Genomic DNA, 17,727 nt, shown 5'->3' on the forward strand with positions numbered 1-17,727 from the left:
AACTCGATTACAAATCCTTGCCGGGACCACAATATTATACGATGCAAGAAGGGCAAGTGTTAAACCAGTCCGAGACATCGATTGAAGTCGAAAAATTTGGTAAGAAAGCTATGGTCTGGCAAGCAATTTGTAGCTGAGGTAAGATTTCGAAACCTTCACCCCGAAACTGCTTCACTGAACAGCGAAATATACATCAAGGAATGTTTACAAAAACGACTTCTACCCATAATTCGAAGCCACAAGGATCCTGTTGTCTTTTGGCCAGATCTTGCTTCTTGTCACTACTCGTAATCAACGGTAGAATGGTATACTACCAAAAATGTCACTTTCGTACCAAAAGACATGAATCCACGAAATTACCCACAACTTCGACCAATTAAGGAATTTTGGGCATTAACGAAGGCACATCTTAGGAAACATGTCTCGGCAGCCGAAACCATTCAACAGTTCGAAAAAGATTGGAAAAAGTGTCAAAACTTGTCGCCAAGAAGTCTGTGTGGAATTTAATGAGGAACGTTCGCAAGAAGGTGCGCCAGCTAGTCGACAATGGCTAAGTAGCAAATGTTGAGAATAATATTCTGTTGTTGTAGTTCAATATTATTAGTATATCGGATAAAATTTGTACACCCAAACCTCCGTTTACGAATTCTTTTTTTACGTTACCTCTTTTTACGTAACTCTTTTTACGAACTAAATCCCAAATAACGTAAACATTTTTTACGAACCAACTTCGTAAAAAGAGGTTTTTGCATCCAATGAAAACAATTTACGGCTCCATGAAAATTACTAAAATATGGGTATTTTCGGAACGGGATTGATGAGTAGATGACGGAAAACGATGTTTGAAGTGGTTCGGAAATCCAAGATGGCGACTTCCGGTTTGACGATATTCCTTAAAAACCCTTACAATGTGAGTATTTTCGGAACGGGATTGATGAGTAGATGACGGAAAACGATGTACAGTATAGTCATTCATCTTAGCGGGCCCGACTTTTGTGATACGCACTGTAGGTATTATTTTGGTAAGTCCGTGTGCTGAAGTTGTAAAAACAAGTTGCACAAGCGGTACTATATAATTATGGGAATAACTATGATGAAATTAACTTTTCGTTCAATATCTTTAAAAAGTGATGTCAGGTCTGCTTTTTTTTCGCGAGATGAAAACCGAATACAAATTATCTTATTGATTTTTGTTTTGATTTCGTATATAACGCTGTATTCCTGCAACTTTTATGCTAATAATCTCATGTCTGCAAGTTTTGCGTTCAATTCAAACAGATAAATCTTGCACAACTTTTATGCAAGTTTTGAATTTTATATCCATGGTTTTCTAAAACTGAAGAGAACTGCACACACTGATATTAAAAATTCATGAGTCAGCAAAAACAATGCGGACTTTGCACAAATATATTTTCTACAGCAACGTTATCAATTCGGCTTAGCCTTTTTTTGCCTTGCGGAGAGCATCACTCATTTCACTAATTTTTTTTCCACAAGAGATTTGTAGCAATTTCGACGTGTATTGTGTCCGGTACAATTATGACTGCCGTTTGGAAAATTGTTGATAAGTTGCACAATTGTTATAGTTACTCCCGTTTTACATGACGATGAAACATTAACAAGTTGGTGATTTACTGCACAATTGTTTTAGATGTACTTAAATCTGTTCTACAGTGATTTTTTTCGGTAGTATTGTGAAACTTAACAGTGATAAGTTGCACAACCAATATTAATAAATATTTCTAAACATAAATAACATTTCTAAATCAATTGTAAAACATCTTGGAAGTTCAATAAGTTACATTTGCTACTTGGGTTGGCTATAAAGAGTGTCTAAAATATGATAAATCGAAGTAATCCTACCCCGGAACCTCTTTGGAAACCAAAACTACTACAGATTCGAGCACTAACAAGTAAAAATCATTGTGAATCGTTTTTGTTTGGTTGAATATCGACACTATACAGTATGCGGTTTTTCACTGAAAACCGAAAATGACTGAAAGGACAAATGAAAGAAAGAACACAATTTCGAACCTACTGTTCCGATTATGTCGTTGACTGGACATGGATCTCGTTCTCATAATTTGCAAGCGAAGCTGAGAGTGATATTTATTTCGCGTCATTTTCGTCTATTTCGAGCCAATGAAAATGACATTTATTAGCTCTGGTGAAATCATATTGCAATCGAGTACAATGTGACTCATTTCTATTTAAGTTTTATTTTTGTTTTTTTTTTTCGGCCGCCTAGAACTCTTATCAGTGAGTTCAGTAATTGATTGATTGATTGCAGCGATTACGACGTCATTGAACTTTGTGTCTCCAGCGAACTCAGCTGATTTTACTACTTCGCCAAGCTCTTATCGCTACCTTTAAGTACTTCAGAAACCGACATGGCGTATGATCATGATTGATTCTGTTGTATGAATGACGGAACACGGCTATTACTCACTTTGGGATAGTGAGTTTGTCAAATCTGGTCCACCAACAGATGACTTGCAATGTTCTCATTTTTTTTTACTTCAATTAGTGACAAATTCATCTTTCATTCGATGTCTAGTGTCCCTTCAAATAGGTAATAACTTAATTAATTTTGACCTACGATGACTTTGTTTGCAGAACAAAAACGTGACAATCGAGGGCATGCCATCGTTAGGTTGCATCAACACAACTGAACAGTAAACGTATCGGTTATTAAAGCTAACATTTCCAAGCCGATGCGACGCAGGGCGGCCAAACTGGAGCAAATTGCACGAACGAACGAATAAATCAACCCGCCCCAACTCATTCGCGTTGCATCGCATCGTAGTCTGTCAATCCCAACACCCCACCCACCCCGCAGATCTCAGAATGTGTGATCGCTATCGCTGATAGTTGATGAAGTATTCCAATGTAAACAGATTCAAGCCCGACCGGTTCGATGATGTAGCATAGCTGACAGCTAAGATGAAATAACAACACTTATTGTGGTACAACTTGGCCCCTGGGAAGTGATCGCACCCCGGGTTGCATCCGATGATGACGATGATGATAGGCGCGTTGTTGGTCTGTTTTTTTTCTCCAGCGACGAGAAGTGCAATTTGTCACAGCAATTAGGAGTGGATGGGTGCCGCGTGCGACTACGACCGCGACCCGATGCACTCCTATTTGCTATGGTTCCGTCGATCCGATTGCCATTTTGGAACGTTACGTTGATTTGTTCCGCTACTGATGCGGGGGAGGGCTGGCATTTGACGAGCGTTTTTGGTTAATACGATTGATTGACAATTGTCAGAATTCAGTTATCTAGAACCAATCGGCAAGATACACGAATACATTGTTTTATCGAGTTTTGATATTGTACTAGGGAATTATAGTGAAAAAAACTGAAGAATTCTATCAGTGTTGGGAAAAAGTGAAAGTTTCGAAAATAGCGAATTCTTTCGAGATCGATTTGCAAACTAAACAATTTTCGATTAGAAAAAAAACACGCTGAAGAAAAACAACTGATTTTTGCATGCGTGATATTCACAGAAACTGATCGTACATGGAGAAAAATCAGTTTTGAAAAGTTCACTCGCGAACAGTTTCCTAGACGATATTTCGGAATAAAGTTCGCACTCAAGTCTCTTTTTAGGCGGGTAATTTATGCGGATTTTTTTAAATGAAAGTTTTCAAAGTTTTGCGGTTTTTTGTTTCGTCTTAGAAACTTACGAAACGTCGACGATGACGATGTGAGATAAGGCGCTTATAGGGTGGTTAAAATAAAGGAAATACTAATTTTTGAACTGTTGAAATTCAATACTCTGTTTCCAAGTGAACCAATAGAGTTAAGGTGAAATGCAGCGGAATGCGCGCGTCACATTTTTGATAAATTATTTCATAACAAGACCGAATTTCGAAAAAAAACTACAAACACTGCAGTTTTCGCAATTACAATTACAACAACTAAATGTTCTTAGAATTTTGAAATTTTGCTTTGTCCAGCCATAATTGGGTTTTGAAAAGTATAAACGGTTTTTGTTCCGTTCCACGGGGATAATTTTAGAACTGGGAAACACTCCTCCAAGAGTATCGGTTTCGATTTCAAATTCCAGTTTCAAATCAATCAGTACAAAAAAGTCCCAGGTTCGTTTCTTTCGTTCGTTTCATTTCGTTGTCATAAATTAGTTTTCCTTCTTTTTTCTACTCCAGCGTTCTCGTTTAATTGTTTTTGGTTATTTTTAGCAGTCTTTAAATTTATTTATCTATCTTGTAGTACTATTTTTTCATTTAATCAAGGTTGCTTTTATTTTTTGTTTCTTTGTAAGTATTCCTCTGCACTGCCTTTTTTCTTATAAGTTGAATTGTTGGCTTCAGTTTTGCGTGAAACTTAACAGCATATTTACTTAATTATGTGCAAATTTTAATCCATATTCTTTTCTCATGAAGTGCTTTCCGTGCACATTTTTTCTCAATCGTGTTTTACATTTCTTCATTTTAGTTTTAATTTCTCAATCGTTTTGTTCTCCTTATCTTTCTATTTATCTTTATTGTCTTCAAATTTATTCATCCATCTGGCTTTTATTTCTTCATTTAATAAAAGTTGCTTTTACTTTTTATTTCTTCGTGATTTTTTTACTGTGATGCTTTTTTTAACACTTTCTATCGGTAGTTTTGGTTTTGCTTCTCACTTGATTGCATATTTATTTAATCATTTGCAAATTTTATGCCATATTCTTAGTTTATTGCAGACTCTCCGTTTTCACTATTTTCTATATATTTTCTAGATTCTGTTATTCTTTTTTTTTGCCTTTCTCTATAGAAAGGTTTTAGAATTGCTAGAAAAACCAACTTTCGAACGGAGCCTCGAAGACCCATAGTGTTATATACCATTCGACTCAGTTCGAAGAGATCAAAAAATGTCTGTGTGTGTGCACTTTTCGAAGATATTTTAACACGCTCAATTTTCTCAGAGATGGCTGAACCGATTTTAACAGACTTAGAATCGTTTGATAGCTACTGTCGGGCCATTGATCAAGTTCGAAGATCAAATGGCTGTGACTTCTGGTTCCGGATATATAATGGTATAAGTGACGTAACCGACAAAATGTATTGTTTTTTTACCGCGCATGTTTCTCGGAGATGGCTCAACCGATTTTAACCAACTTAGGCTCGTTTGAAAGCTACTGTGGGGCCATTTATCAAGTTCGAAGATCAAATGGCTGTGACTTCTGGTTCCGGAGATATAATGGAATAAGTGACGTAACCGACAAAATGTGTTGGTTTTCACCGCTCAATTTTCTTAGAGATGGCTCAACCGATTTTAACCAACTTAGGCTCGTTTGAAAGTTACTGTGGGGCCATTAATTAAGTTCGAAGATCAAATGGGTGTGACTTATGGTTCCTGGGATATAATGAAATAAGTGACGTAACCGACAAAATGTATTGTTTTTTTACCGCGCATGTTTCTCGGAGATGGCTCAACCGATTTTAACAAGTCTAGGCCCGTTTGAAAGCTACTGTCGGGCTATTGATCAAGTTCGAAGATCAAATGGCTGCGACTTCTGGTTCCGGAGATATGATGGTATAAGAGATATGATGGTATAAGTAAGTTTAAGCACCTCGAAAAAAGCCTTCATGAAAAATTTGAGCTAAATCGGACATGCGTAAGGGGTGCTGCCCGGTGGTAAAGGTTTGACAATTTTCCATCTTGAAAAAGCACCATAGGGGGGGGGGGGGGGGAGTACATGAAATTTCCAAAATCGAAATTTTTTTTTGATGCCAAAAGTCTCAAAACTGCATGAAACGTCGAGATTTAGTATCATCTAAAAAAAAGTTTTTTTGAAAAAATCAACTTTCTGGGAGTTTTGATATTTTCTCTAAGTCCCAAAAAGTCGATTCAAAAAAAAATTTTTTTTTCGAGGTGACACTAAATCTCGACGTTTCATGCAATTCTAAGCCTTTTGGCATAAAATTTTTTTTTCGATTTCGGAAATTTCATGTGATATATGATAGAATATTACCTCCAAGGATATCCAGTTTCGGATAACTCTAAAAAAGAAACAGTCCGAGCTCTCGATCCATTTCGAACTGTTATCCATCGTTCTGATCGTCCCGACCATCCTGTGAATTGGCATTGCGACGACGTTGTGGACTCTTTTCACAGTCCAGATATGAATTTGTTTCACCGAACAAGAAAAACTTTTCTAATCTAATCAGTGTCTCACAAGGCTGCAATACGGCATCTGATTTGTTTGGATTATTTGTCGAAGATAGTGCAACAATCCTGACATATTTTCACAGATATTAATATGCTTCTGCTGAGGACTTCAAATATATTGAACAATTTTGTTCCATGTTTTACAAATTAATATTGTCAGACAAGTATTACACTTTTCGAAAAGTTGAATAGAATCTCTATTATCTACTCCCGAAGACGCACGAACGGAATAATAAATTATTTAAGGCCTAAAAAAATTATACTTTTTACAAATAAAAGTACATACATTAAACTTCATTAAAAAAATCGCGTTAACAGTCGGGACTAATTCTGTATCATTTCAAAGAATATTTCTAACGATTTACGAAAAATTATTTTTTCAGATTTTTTGAAAATTGTTTAGAGGAACCTGGCCTTATAGTATTTCCTCAACTGATCAATTCTGAACAATTTCTTAAAATCCTTCTAAGACCAGAAATCTTGATTTTTTTCACAGTACTAGTTCTTACTAGAGCCGAGACCGGACTATTTAGTCAGCCATGCAAACCGATCCAAACAAGTCAAAACTGATTAGTGTCGAGTTCTTAAATCACCACATTGTGATAGACAGATTTCGAAACCCTAGATCCAACAGTCCGCCGACCGGCAGGCCCCTTTCTGCCAAAGTCATTTTCGCTCGATTAGCCGCCTTGCCTCCAAACACAGTGTAAAAATGTAATGGGATATCCCCACATCCACACCCGTCATTATTGATCGTAAATCTACTCCAGACTCAACTTCATCGGTTCAATCAGATGTAGTTAGTTAGAGATATTTCACTGGTTCTCATTATACTTTCGTTAGTTGGATGCGATGTGTTTCTTCCAGTCAACCCGAGTCAACTAGTTTCGTGATTATGTCGGCAGCGAGTGCGTTTGTTACACTTCTTACGGTGCAGAGTGTGCTTACGAAAGTCAGCTTACAAGATGCAAAATCACACACAGTCGCTACAAGTGTTTATTATCGTTTGCATGTGATTTTAACTTCCTTTCCGGCATGTGTGGAGCAGATCTGCTGGCCTCCGAAGTCGCCACCTCCATCACATCATGTACAACGGACCACATTCTACCTCAACCACCCAACTTTCTATAAATCGACAGCCGCCCTGAGATCCTTGTAGATCTCATAATAATAAATAAATGATTAACCCTAATTGATGAATTAATCATTGCATGTATCGATCGATACGAGATTAATTATTGTCTCTGCCCTTCGGGCAGAACCCTTTCTCGCGATGTGCCAACACGTGATTTACCAATCCAGTAGGTTCGACTTTGACACCGAACCCATTATGATCTGCTGCCGCTGCTGCTGCTGAGTCGAGCCGAGTCGTTGAATTTGGTTTCGTCTCGTTCCATAATTTATGTTGGTTGATTAAAATTCACGCAAAGCAAATTGAGTTTTTTTTTCTGGTTGTGAACTTATTGATCAACACAAACATTGCAGCGGTGTACCCACTGTGACTTATGGTAGGGTAAAAAACAGTGCACCCGTTCGGTTGATATGAATATTTATAGCTCGGTACCTCAGCAGCAGTCCGCCCCGTTGATGGTGCGATCTTGGCTTTCTATTGTGCAGTAGCATTTCTGCTGAGAACTGGCTCAACTGAAAACGGTATGGAGTAATAATGTTGCGATTTGTCATTCAACTAACGATAGCATTCGGTTTGAACTTCCTTTCGGGGCAATAAAAAAAGGATATTAAACTTGAGTTGAACGGTTGAGAATCTTTGACAGTGCGAAGACTGAATTGGAATAATTTCTAAGACATCAACACATCACTCAATAAGTCGTGTGGAATGTTGGGAAAAAATCTAAATTTCGAAAATCGCGACTGAATTTTCTGGGAAGTGATTTTCAGACAAAAATCGATCAAAAGCTCACTGAAGAAAAGTTCACTACTGATTTTTTTTTTTTTTTGCAAACTCGAATTTCACTGAAACTAATCTCACATGGCAAATATATCAGTTGTGAAAAGATCTCTGGCGAACATTTCTTCTAATGCTCGTATCTGTACTGTATTTTACAGTATTGTACTGTATTTTCGTCCCCAATACTGCGTACTGTTTTTTTACCTTCAAATGTACTGCATTTCAATTTGTACTGTATTTTTACTCTGAAATGTACTGTATTTCCCACACTGGAAAATATTACAGAATTTTGAATCTTTAACGCATTTGTGGCAGTACAAAACGTCAGAAAGAACAGCGACAACACGTAGCGAATGTGAATGTGAGTGTACGTAAATGCAAACAACAAATTTTTCAATAATCATTCTTGTTCAGAGCGCGTCACAACAATTTAGTAAAATTTTGATGACTAAAAAAAAAGAAAAATGTCTCAACCAAAAAGAAAGTATAGACTAAATCAAAATCATCATCAAAAATATAACCCAAGTAGCACACGTTATTACACTTCAATGACAATAACTTATATGAAATAAATTCATGAAACAAGTTGAAGACATTGCATCATGCTTTATAACTACTATGTAACCTGAAAAGCGTAAGAGGCGGAGCTTGTGCGATTTATCGAGGGTGACAAACAAGCTCTTACTAACGAATATTTGATTTGATCCACCGTGCACACCAAAGCAAAGTCTTGGCATTACATTCCTTCCGTGGAATTTGGCCTTTCTGTTTCGACAGACTTCGCAGCCGATTCTTAGCTTACATAATCATTGCATGGCTAGTACTATGAATCCTACTGACACTAAGAATCCTTCCAGGTCGCGGCTCGAACATACGACAGCTGGCTTGTAAGACCAGCGTCCTATGCATTGAACCGTCAACCCGGGACAGACATGCACATCAGTCACAGTGAAACGGAATATATAAGTTTGTGTCAAGTTACAATTTGATGATGTTTTTCCCATTTAACGTTTATGATCCGATAATCAGAACTAAAATATATTACTCAACCTCGTTCAAACTCACTATATCTGCTTAAAATCTACGTGCTATTCGATATTTATGGTGAAGTTGATCATTGTACCTATTGGAAACGAGCGCTCCTTCAATATTGTGGGTTTTAGAGCATTGACGTACAAAATAATATTCATATTTTTATTCTCGTCATATGAAATTTAGAGCTAAAAAGTCGAAATATGTTCAGATGGAGTTTTTTTTGTGAATAATGTTAGTTTTTGATATACCAAAGTTAAAACAGTTGAAGCAATGAATAAAAATGCTTTTTTTAATTTATTGAATATTTCATTCATTGGTCCCAATGGTAGCCATTGGCATAAGTTGCATACACTGCCGTGACAAAGGGTACAAATATTCTCTCTGGTAGAGAGAATGCACTTCCCAAAACGAAACAAGTTTGCTTGGCATATATACCGGCAAAAATTGCGTATAAGCGCAGATTCAACTAGTCCCAACTTGATTTAAAATCATTGGAAAATATACTTACCTTATCTAACAGCTATAGGCCTAGGGTGTCCTTTGCTGTATCAAGAATAAGTCTCCACATAACTCGGTTCATGGCTGCTCGTCGCCAGCCACTCAAGGCACGGATGCTTCTGAGATCACCCTCCACTTGATCGATCCACCTCGCTCGCTGCGCTCCTCTTCCTCTTGTACCAGTCGGTTTAGATTCAATAACCATTTTCACTGGGCTGTCGTCCGACATCCTTATGACATGCCCTGCCCATCGTAGACGTCCGAGTTTAGCTGTCCGTACGATGGGTGGTTCTCCTAGCAGCTGTTGCAATTCGTGATTCATACGCCGTCTCCACATTCCGTCTCCCATCTGCACTCCGCCATAGATGGTCCTCAGTACCTTTCTTTCGAAAACACTGAGGGCGCGTTGGTCCTCTGCCAACATAGTCCAGGTCTCGTGGCCATAGAGAACAACCGGTCTAATGAGCGTTTTGTAGATGGTCAATTTCGTGCGTCGGCGTACTTTTCTCGATCGAAGGGTTTTTCTGAGTCCAAAGTACGCACGATTCCCTGCCAAAATACGTCTATGAATTTCTCTGCTGGTGTCATTATCGGCGGTCACCAGTGAGCCCAAATACACGAACTCGTCAACCACCTCGATATTGTCACCGTCTATCAATATTCGTGGTGGGAGGCGTAGTGTTTCTTCTCTAGAGCCTCTTCCTCTCATGTATTTTGTTTTCGACGCATTTATGGCCAGTCCAATACGCCTAGCTTCAGCTTTCAGTCCGATGTAGGTTTCCGTCTTCTTCTCAAGGTTACGTGTTACAATATCAATATCGTCAGCGACGCCAAAAAGTTGTACGAACTTTCGGAAGATCGTGCCACTCGTGTCGATTTTCGCTCTTCGAATCACGCCTTCCAAGGCAATATTGAACAAGATACAAGAGAGTCCAGCACCTTGACGTAGCCCTCTTTGAGATTCGAAGGGACTCTAGAGCGTCCCAGATACTCGGACGTAGCACATCACTCTATCCATCGTTGCTTTGACCAATCGCGTCAGTTTATCCGGGAAACCGTATTCGTGCATTATCTGCCATAGCTGTTCTCGATCGATTGTGTCGTATGCCGCTTTGAAGTCAATGAATAGGTGATGCGTGGGTACCAGTAAACCGCGCGGGCTCCAGTAAATCCCGCTTGGTACGGCCCTACGAATTCCTTAGCTATTGATGATAGACGACGACAAAGGATTTGGGAGAGTACCTTGTAGGCGGCGGCCTTCAGCAATGTGATTGCGCGGTAATTGCAACAGTCGACCTTATCGCCCTTTTTGTAGACGGGACATACCACTCCATCCATCCATTCCTGCAGTAGAATCTCCTCCTCCCAAATCCTAGAAATCATCCAGTGCAGCGCTCTAGCCAGTGCCTCTCCTCCATGCTTGAGCATCTCGCCTGGCAACTGGTCATTGCCGCGGCTTTGTTGTTCCTCAGCTTGCCGATCTCCTCACTTATCTCCAACAGATCAGGAGTCCACAGTCGTCGGCTGAGCGTGCACCCAGATTGATTCCTGTACCGTTCTCTGTATCTTGTGCTTCGCCATTCAGATGCTCGTCATAGTACTGCTTCCACCTGTCGATCACCTCACGTTCGTTCGTGAGAAGGTTACCACTGGTATCTCTGCACATTTCGGCCTGTGGCGTGTAGCCTCTACGTGAGCGGTTCACCTTCTCATAGAACTTCCGTGTGTCATTTGCGCGGTACAGCTGTTCCATCGCTTCGCGATCTTGGTCTTCCTGGTGGCGCTTTTTCTTCCGGAAAACCGTGCTCTGTCTGTTCCGCGCCTGTCTGTATCGTTCCTCCTTCGCTCTAGTGCGGTGTTGCAGCATCCTCGCCCATACTGCATTCTTCTCTTCGACCAACTGCTGACATTCGCCGTCAAACCAGTCATTTCCTCGATTCGATAACCTCGTACCTAGTACGGTTGAAGCTGTGCTACTCACGGCGGACCTTATATTCCTCCAGCCGTCTTCAAGAGTCGCCGCGCCAAGCTGCTCTTCCGTTGGTAGCACTAGCTCCAGTTGTTGCGCGTATTCCTCTGCAGTACGAATGCTACGTAGCTCCTCGGGATTTAGTCCCGGCGTTCCTGTGCGACGAGTATTGTGCACCGTCGATAGTTTTGAGCGCATACAAACCGCGACAAGGTAGTGGTCAGAATCAATATTGGCACTGCGGTAGGTGCGAACATTGATGACGTCGGAGAAGAATCGCCCGTCGATGAGAACGTGGTCGATTTGATTTTCCGTATGTCGATCAGGTGATCTCCAGGTGGCTTTGTGGATATCTTTGCGGGGGAAGAAGGTGCTTCGAACTACCATTCCTAGGAGGCTGCAAAGTTTACGCATCGTTGACCGTTGTCGTTTGTTACCGCTTGCAGGCTCTCCAGCCCGATCACGGGCCTATACATTCGCCCTTATTCTGAATAACGTCGTATCGGTTTTTCGCTCGTATTTCATTTGTATTCCCCATACCGCTAGCAAAATCAAAGGTAGCTATGATTCGATCGAACCACATTCGATCGAAAAATCAATACGTCGTTATTCAGAATAAGGGCGATTGCCTCCCGGCCTACCTGAGCATTCATGTCGCCGATGACAAGTTTTACATCCCGCCGTGGGCAGCTGTCGTAGGTTCGTTCCAGCTGCGCGTAAAATGCTTCCTTCTCGTCATCGGGTCTCGTTTCATGTGGGCAGTGCACGTTGATGATGCTGTAATTGAAGAAACGGCCCTTGATCTTCAATACGCACATTCTATCACTGATTGGCTACCACCCAATCACGCGCTGGCGCATCTTGCCCAACACTACAAATCCCGTTCCTAGAACGTTGGTTATGCCACAGCTCTGGTAGAAGGTAGCCGCTCGATGCCCACTTTTCCACACCTTCTGTCCCGTCCGACAAAGTTCCTGCAATGCTACGACATCGAAGCCGCGGATTTGAAGCTCATCTTGCAGCATTCGGTCGTATCCTGGGAAGCCAAGCGATTTGCAGTTCCATGTGCCAAGCTTCCAATCGTAGTCCTTATTTCGTCGCGTAGGTCTTTGCCGATTAGTATTTATATCCTGATTATTCGTAACAAGTGTTTTCCGGGCGGCTTGTTAGGCCTGCACCAACCTCCTGTCACGCCGGAGGGCCATCGTGTCAACACTGTTTAGAGTCCCACATTGACACAAGGACGGTAATCAGCCCCTCCTAACATGGAGAACAGACGCTGTTTTGAGCCGCCCCAACATGGGGAACAGACGCTCGGGTAGGCTCTCTCTCTGCAAAGAGAAGGCAAGCCCCCTCCCCTTTCCTGTCAGCATACGACCAAGGTCCCACTGGGGTTGGTTACCCGATCTTTCCTATGGTTACTCGCACCCCAGCCGGCACCGCGGGAAGGTAGGGATAGGAGTTACTGGACAAGAGGCTAAGAACCACATTGGGGCCTGAATTGCGCATTGTCCAGTCGTTTATTGGAAAATATACGGAAGCTTTTCACCGACACTGTATTTGTATTTCTTTGTTGCATCACAATAAATCTTCGAAATCGATTAACAGCCCAATTTCAGTCTCGAAAGAGCCTAAAATTATCGATGTTCAACTATCAATAAATTTGTTTGAGAAGGCATGAATCAGAATTCCTTGCTTCGTGATGTATTTGAAATTTATTCAGCAATACCGTGGTGGTGGAGTAATAATAAAAAACACCAATAAAAGTCCAATCACAAAGCATGTTATGCAGCCTATTTATTTTGAATATCATACACAGGAGTAACGGGAGTGTGAGAACTCATTACGCTAATTCATACGCACCATTCAAACGCAGTGCCTGCTGTGTGTTCGAGACAAACAAAATCCTGCGCTCCAGTTACTTCTATAAATCAAATTCATGCCAAATACAGGGTTGTTACGCGAAATCAAAAACTAAAACGCGCAAAATCCCCACGAAGTTGTAAATTAAAACGCGCGATATTCGAGCGAAGCGTTTACACCACTATTTTTATGCTGGTGTTACTTTCCGCAGAAATCCACCTGAATATAATCTAAAAATCTGCATAAGTTTTTTTATGAAGTTGAACCGATTCCAGCGAAAACATTTTATTTTGTCTCAAGATCTTCAAGATCTTCAAGAAATTTAAGGTAGATCACATCGGTATGATATATTTCAGTTTCAATTATTTATCGCCTCCTGTTTAGTTTTCGTTTTCTGAGACAACGCCTTTTCCTGTAGACGGATTTTACCCTGAATGTCTCACTTTTCCTCCTCATCTTTAATTCTTCTTTTTAGATCAGGGAAAAGCCCACTGGAGTTACTTTCTGTCAAACTTACTCTCCAGTAGTCATAAAACCTCCTGATCTTTTGCATCAACAGATAATAATCATCCAAATGATACATTTCCTTGAATCTAGTGCTTCTATAGTAACTAAATCTAATCAGAGTATAACATTAGGAACGATTTCTTGATAACATTACGTGATAAATGAAAGCCGAAAGAATTGAAACATTTGTTAAATATGCGGCACATGCTAGTAATGGACTCGTCTAATAGTTTCGAGACTTTGGAGATAATAAATTCTATGTGCTCCTTAAAATTTAACTTGGAATCCAGAAGAACACTCAGCTCCTAAACAGACGATGCGCGTTCGAGAACAGTTTGTGAAATATTATAGTCGAACTTGAATACAGACTTTTTGCGACTAAAAGAGATAACGGAGCATTTAGTGGCATTCAAAACCATATTGTTGATGTTACACCAATTAGTTAAATTGTCCAACTGTTATCGTAAAAACTCTGAGTCAGCTGCAGATTTGATTATATGAAATATTTCAAAGTCATCGGCGAACGATAGTTTCATACACTTGATCGAAAAATTTAGATCGTTGAAATACAATAAAATTGTAAACGGTCGAAGGTAACTTCCTTGATTAACTCCAGAGGTAACAGCAAATAGTGAGGTTGTACAGTTTCCTATTTGCAGTATCATTTCACGACCAATTAGATATGATCAAAGCCAATTAAAAAATTATCCGTTAATTCCAGTCTACTTAACTTGGAGATCGTTATGTGATGATTGATTTTGTCGAACGTAACAACGAAATCGGTGTATATAGAATCTACTTGTAGTCGTGCTTGTAAAGAACGTATGATGAAGGAAGTTTAGGTTACTAAATTTGTGAAAGTTGAGCGCTTTGGAATGAATCCATGCTGAGTCTCAGATATGTAGTCAGAGCAACTATGTGTTATAAAATCCAGAACTATAATTCCAAACAATTTCGATACAGCGCACAAAGCAGCAATTCCACGGTGAAATAAACATTTCATTAACAGATTCTTTTCATGAATGCTTCATCTAGTATTAATTTTACTGTGAATTAAACAACAGACTGCGAAATCGAACACGGTATCCCTCAAACAAAACCTTGCGTTGGAACTAAGTAAATCGTACTATACCGAAACCGGTTTTTTCCTAGCTCTTGTGATAAGGAGTGTTAAAGGAGCATTACTGAAAGTTACAAATTCACAATTTTCACCGATTTGAGCACCCTCAGCTATTTTGATGTTCCTTCTCACCCACCACTAGTTTCCATAGAGATACAAAATTTGGTAATTTTCTATGATTTTGAAAGTCTCATAGATACGTGCTGTGCTCAGTGAATTCCTGTAGAATTCCTGTTGTCATCAATTTTCACACCCTCACCGGTTTTCAAAAAACGATATCAATCAATCGACAATGAAGACTGATCTTGCTCATATGTGATTTTTTTTCCACAGTGCTCAAAGTTGAACCAGCGATTGTTCTTAAAAGAATCAGAAGTAATTGTATCTCTGAAGATCAATACCAATTTTGACGACGGTTTCGAATTTCTGATAGCTTATTTTTTAACTATAGGCAATTATTTGAAGAACAAATGACGCATTACATTAACAGAAGTGCGCGTTTTGAGTGATGAAAAAATCGCTAAAGCTAAAAGTTCACCTAAACGACCACAAATAAGCTTGTTCATAATATAATGGACCTTTAGAGAAAAAAAATACTCGAAATCAAATAAACTATCAACAACAAAACATTACCAAAGGTCAAGTTTTCAACAAGCTTGAAATCAGCTGACTAGAAACAAACTAACAAACAGCAGCAAGCAGCAGTAATGATTCCGCAATCATGCAAGTCTCCGCCCCATGGGAAAAATCCGCTCCGAGCAATCCCACAATTGCGCTACAAACGTGATTTAATCAACATTCAGCTGTTTCGGAACCATAACTCAGCCAGAACAAAATACAGCCGACAACGGAAAGGAAACAAATGAAATTACTACGATAAAAACATCCTCTGTCCCGCACCTGTACCGTTTGAACCCCCTCCCCTTAAACTACGAAGTGAAACTGGGAAATACCTTGTTTCCACAGCGCACCAACGAAAACAACAAAAAAATAGTGGCATGAAAAGCTCCAGCATGAATTGAATTGAATGTCAAGGTTAATGGCAGGTCTGGTCGGCAATGTCACAACACAACAGTACGGTACTTAGTCGGTCGCGAATCGTTTTCACAGTAACCAAAAAAAACATCGGCTTTCGCCACACACAAACCCATTCATTTTCGTAGGAAAAGAACAATAACGTGACATCGATCAGACATCGGTGGACGGTTTACCGGTGGTCCAGTGTAGCTGGTTGAGGGGGTACAAAACTGCTATCGTGACATGAACATCGAATGCTGAGCTTTACAACAGCATGAGGATGAGCATCATCATTCGAATTGTGTGAGCCGACGATTGGCGTTGGTTTGTTTAATCTCCATCCGATTCCAGTGAATTGGGTCTGACCTTGGAATAGCTCTCCGGAAGTCAGTACTTTGCTATACTATAACACACGATATTTTTTTACTGGATGGTCAAATTGAGCGAAAAATAAAACAATTATTTCAAGCATAGAGAACATGCCGAAATATTACTACTATAACCGATCCCGGTTCCCGGAAATCTGCTAGGTCAGTTATGGCGGATGACTCCATGCCAGTTATATTTAAACCAGTCGTTATTTTTCACGCTCAAGTTGAATGTTTGTGTAACGGTATTTTTTAACCATTTGGACCAACTTGTTACAACCCAAACCAAACTGTAAAACACATACAAACAACCTATCGACAATGATCTGTTTATTCGTCGGGTTATGGTTTCCATTAATCTCACACCGAACATCGTCAAAACGTTTACCAACCAAACTATCGAAGTGCCAAGACAAAGTAGAGCGCATTTGTTTACTTTCCGGATTGTCATTCGCTAGCTTAGCCTCCTTCTTCGTCCGGCGAACGACAAGTTCGCACTTATATCAAAAGATTACAATGTTTGTTTCTGTTTAATATTTACCTGCATCTGGATGCCATTTTCAAGCAACACACTTCCATCGCGCTGTATCCCGGGCAAACGGTTTCTCTGCTTTTCTGTTTGGTTTTGGTGACAGAGACGAAATAAAGAAAAAATAAAACAGAATAATCTGCCAAAATTTCACTTGCTCCGCAGCACAAACCACTGTTGACACTTTTCGGTACGCATTACTACTACAATTACTACACAGGTGATGTTTCCGGTTTCACTTCCTGACGGTTGGCAGCCACCTACGAAAAAACGTGTTCGGATTTTACTAACTACATATTTCCTTCGTCTCATTGGTAATTTTCAATACGACACAGACAGACATTAGGAAGAAGCATTCGGCAGATGTACCGATTTGACAATCAGCGACAATCCTCGGAACCGTCCCAGTATGCCATGCGAGTTTCACCAGCTGCTACCAGTTAGCGTAGGGGAGAGTGGAAGCAGTTTGGTTATTATAATATGCTACATTAAAACAATTCTAATTCAATTAGCTACCTATGTATGTGAGCCGCTAAAAAGAATAAGTTTTTTGATAAATTTTACTAGAAAAGTGTGTAACTGAAAGTAAGGTAACGCGGATGTGTGTAAGTGGATTAAAATTTGCAACTTGACAATTGAACAATCCAATCAACGTGGTCACAACGAGATAGCGTTATGGTGATTGTTTTGACATATCCCATGTATTTAGAAAAAATTTTGACGGCTTTTTCAAT

At 39.9% G+C, this 17,727-nt stretch overlaps 1 protein-coding gene across 9 annotated transcripts in view; it reads right to left on the minus strand.

The window, feature by feature from the left end:
- Nucleotides 1-17,727, minus strand: part of LOC131434684 (uncharacterized) — a 68,144-nt gene that overhangs the window by 11,224 nt on the left and 39,193 nt on the right. For 8 of the 9 annotated variants that reach the window (XM_058601672.1, XM_058601673.1, XM_058601670.1 and 5 more), the window contains one exon: nt 17,006-17,253. The exons of the other annotated variant lie outside the window; for it this stretch is intronic. In XM_058601672.1, coding sequence (XP_058457655.1) covers nt 17,006-17,043 — 38 coding nt within the window. In that variant the 5' untranslated portion in view covers nt 17,044-17,253. The remainder of the gene's footprint in view (nt 1-17,005; nt 17,254-17,727) is intronic. 9 annotated transcript variants of the gene reach the window in all.

The sequence above is a fragment of the Malaya genurostris genome, chromosome 3, assembly GCF_030247185.1.
Source record: "Malaya genurostris strain Urasoe2022 chromosome 3, Malgen_1.1, whole genome shotgun sequence".
In the NCBI taxonomy this organism is placed as follows: domain Eukaryota; kingdom Metazoa; phylum Arthropoda; class Insecta; order Diptera; family Culicidae; genus Malaya; species Malaya genurostris.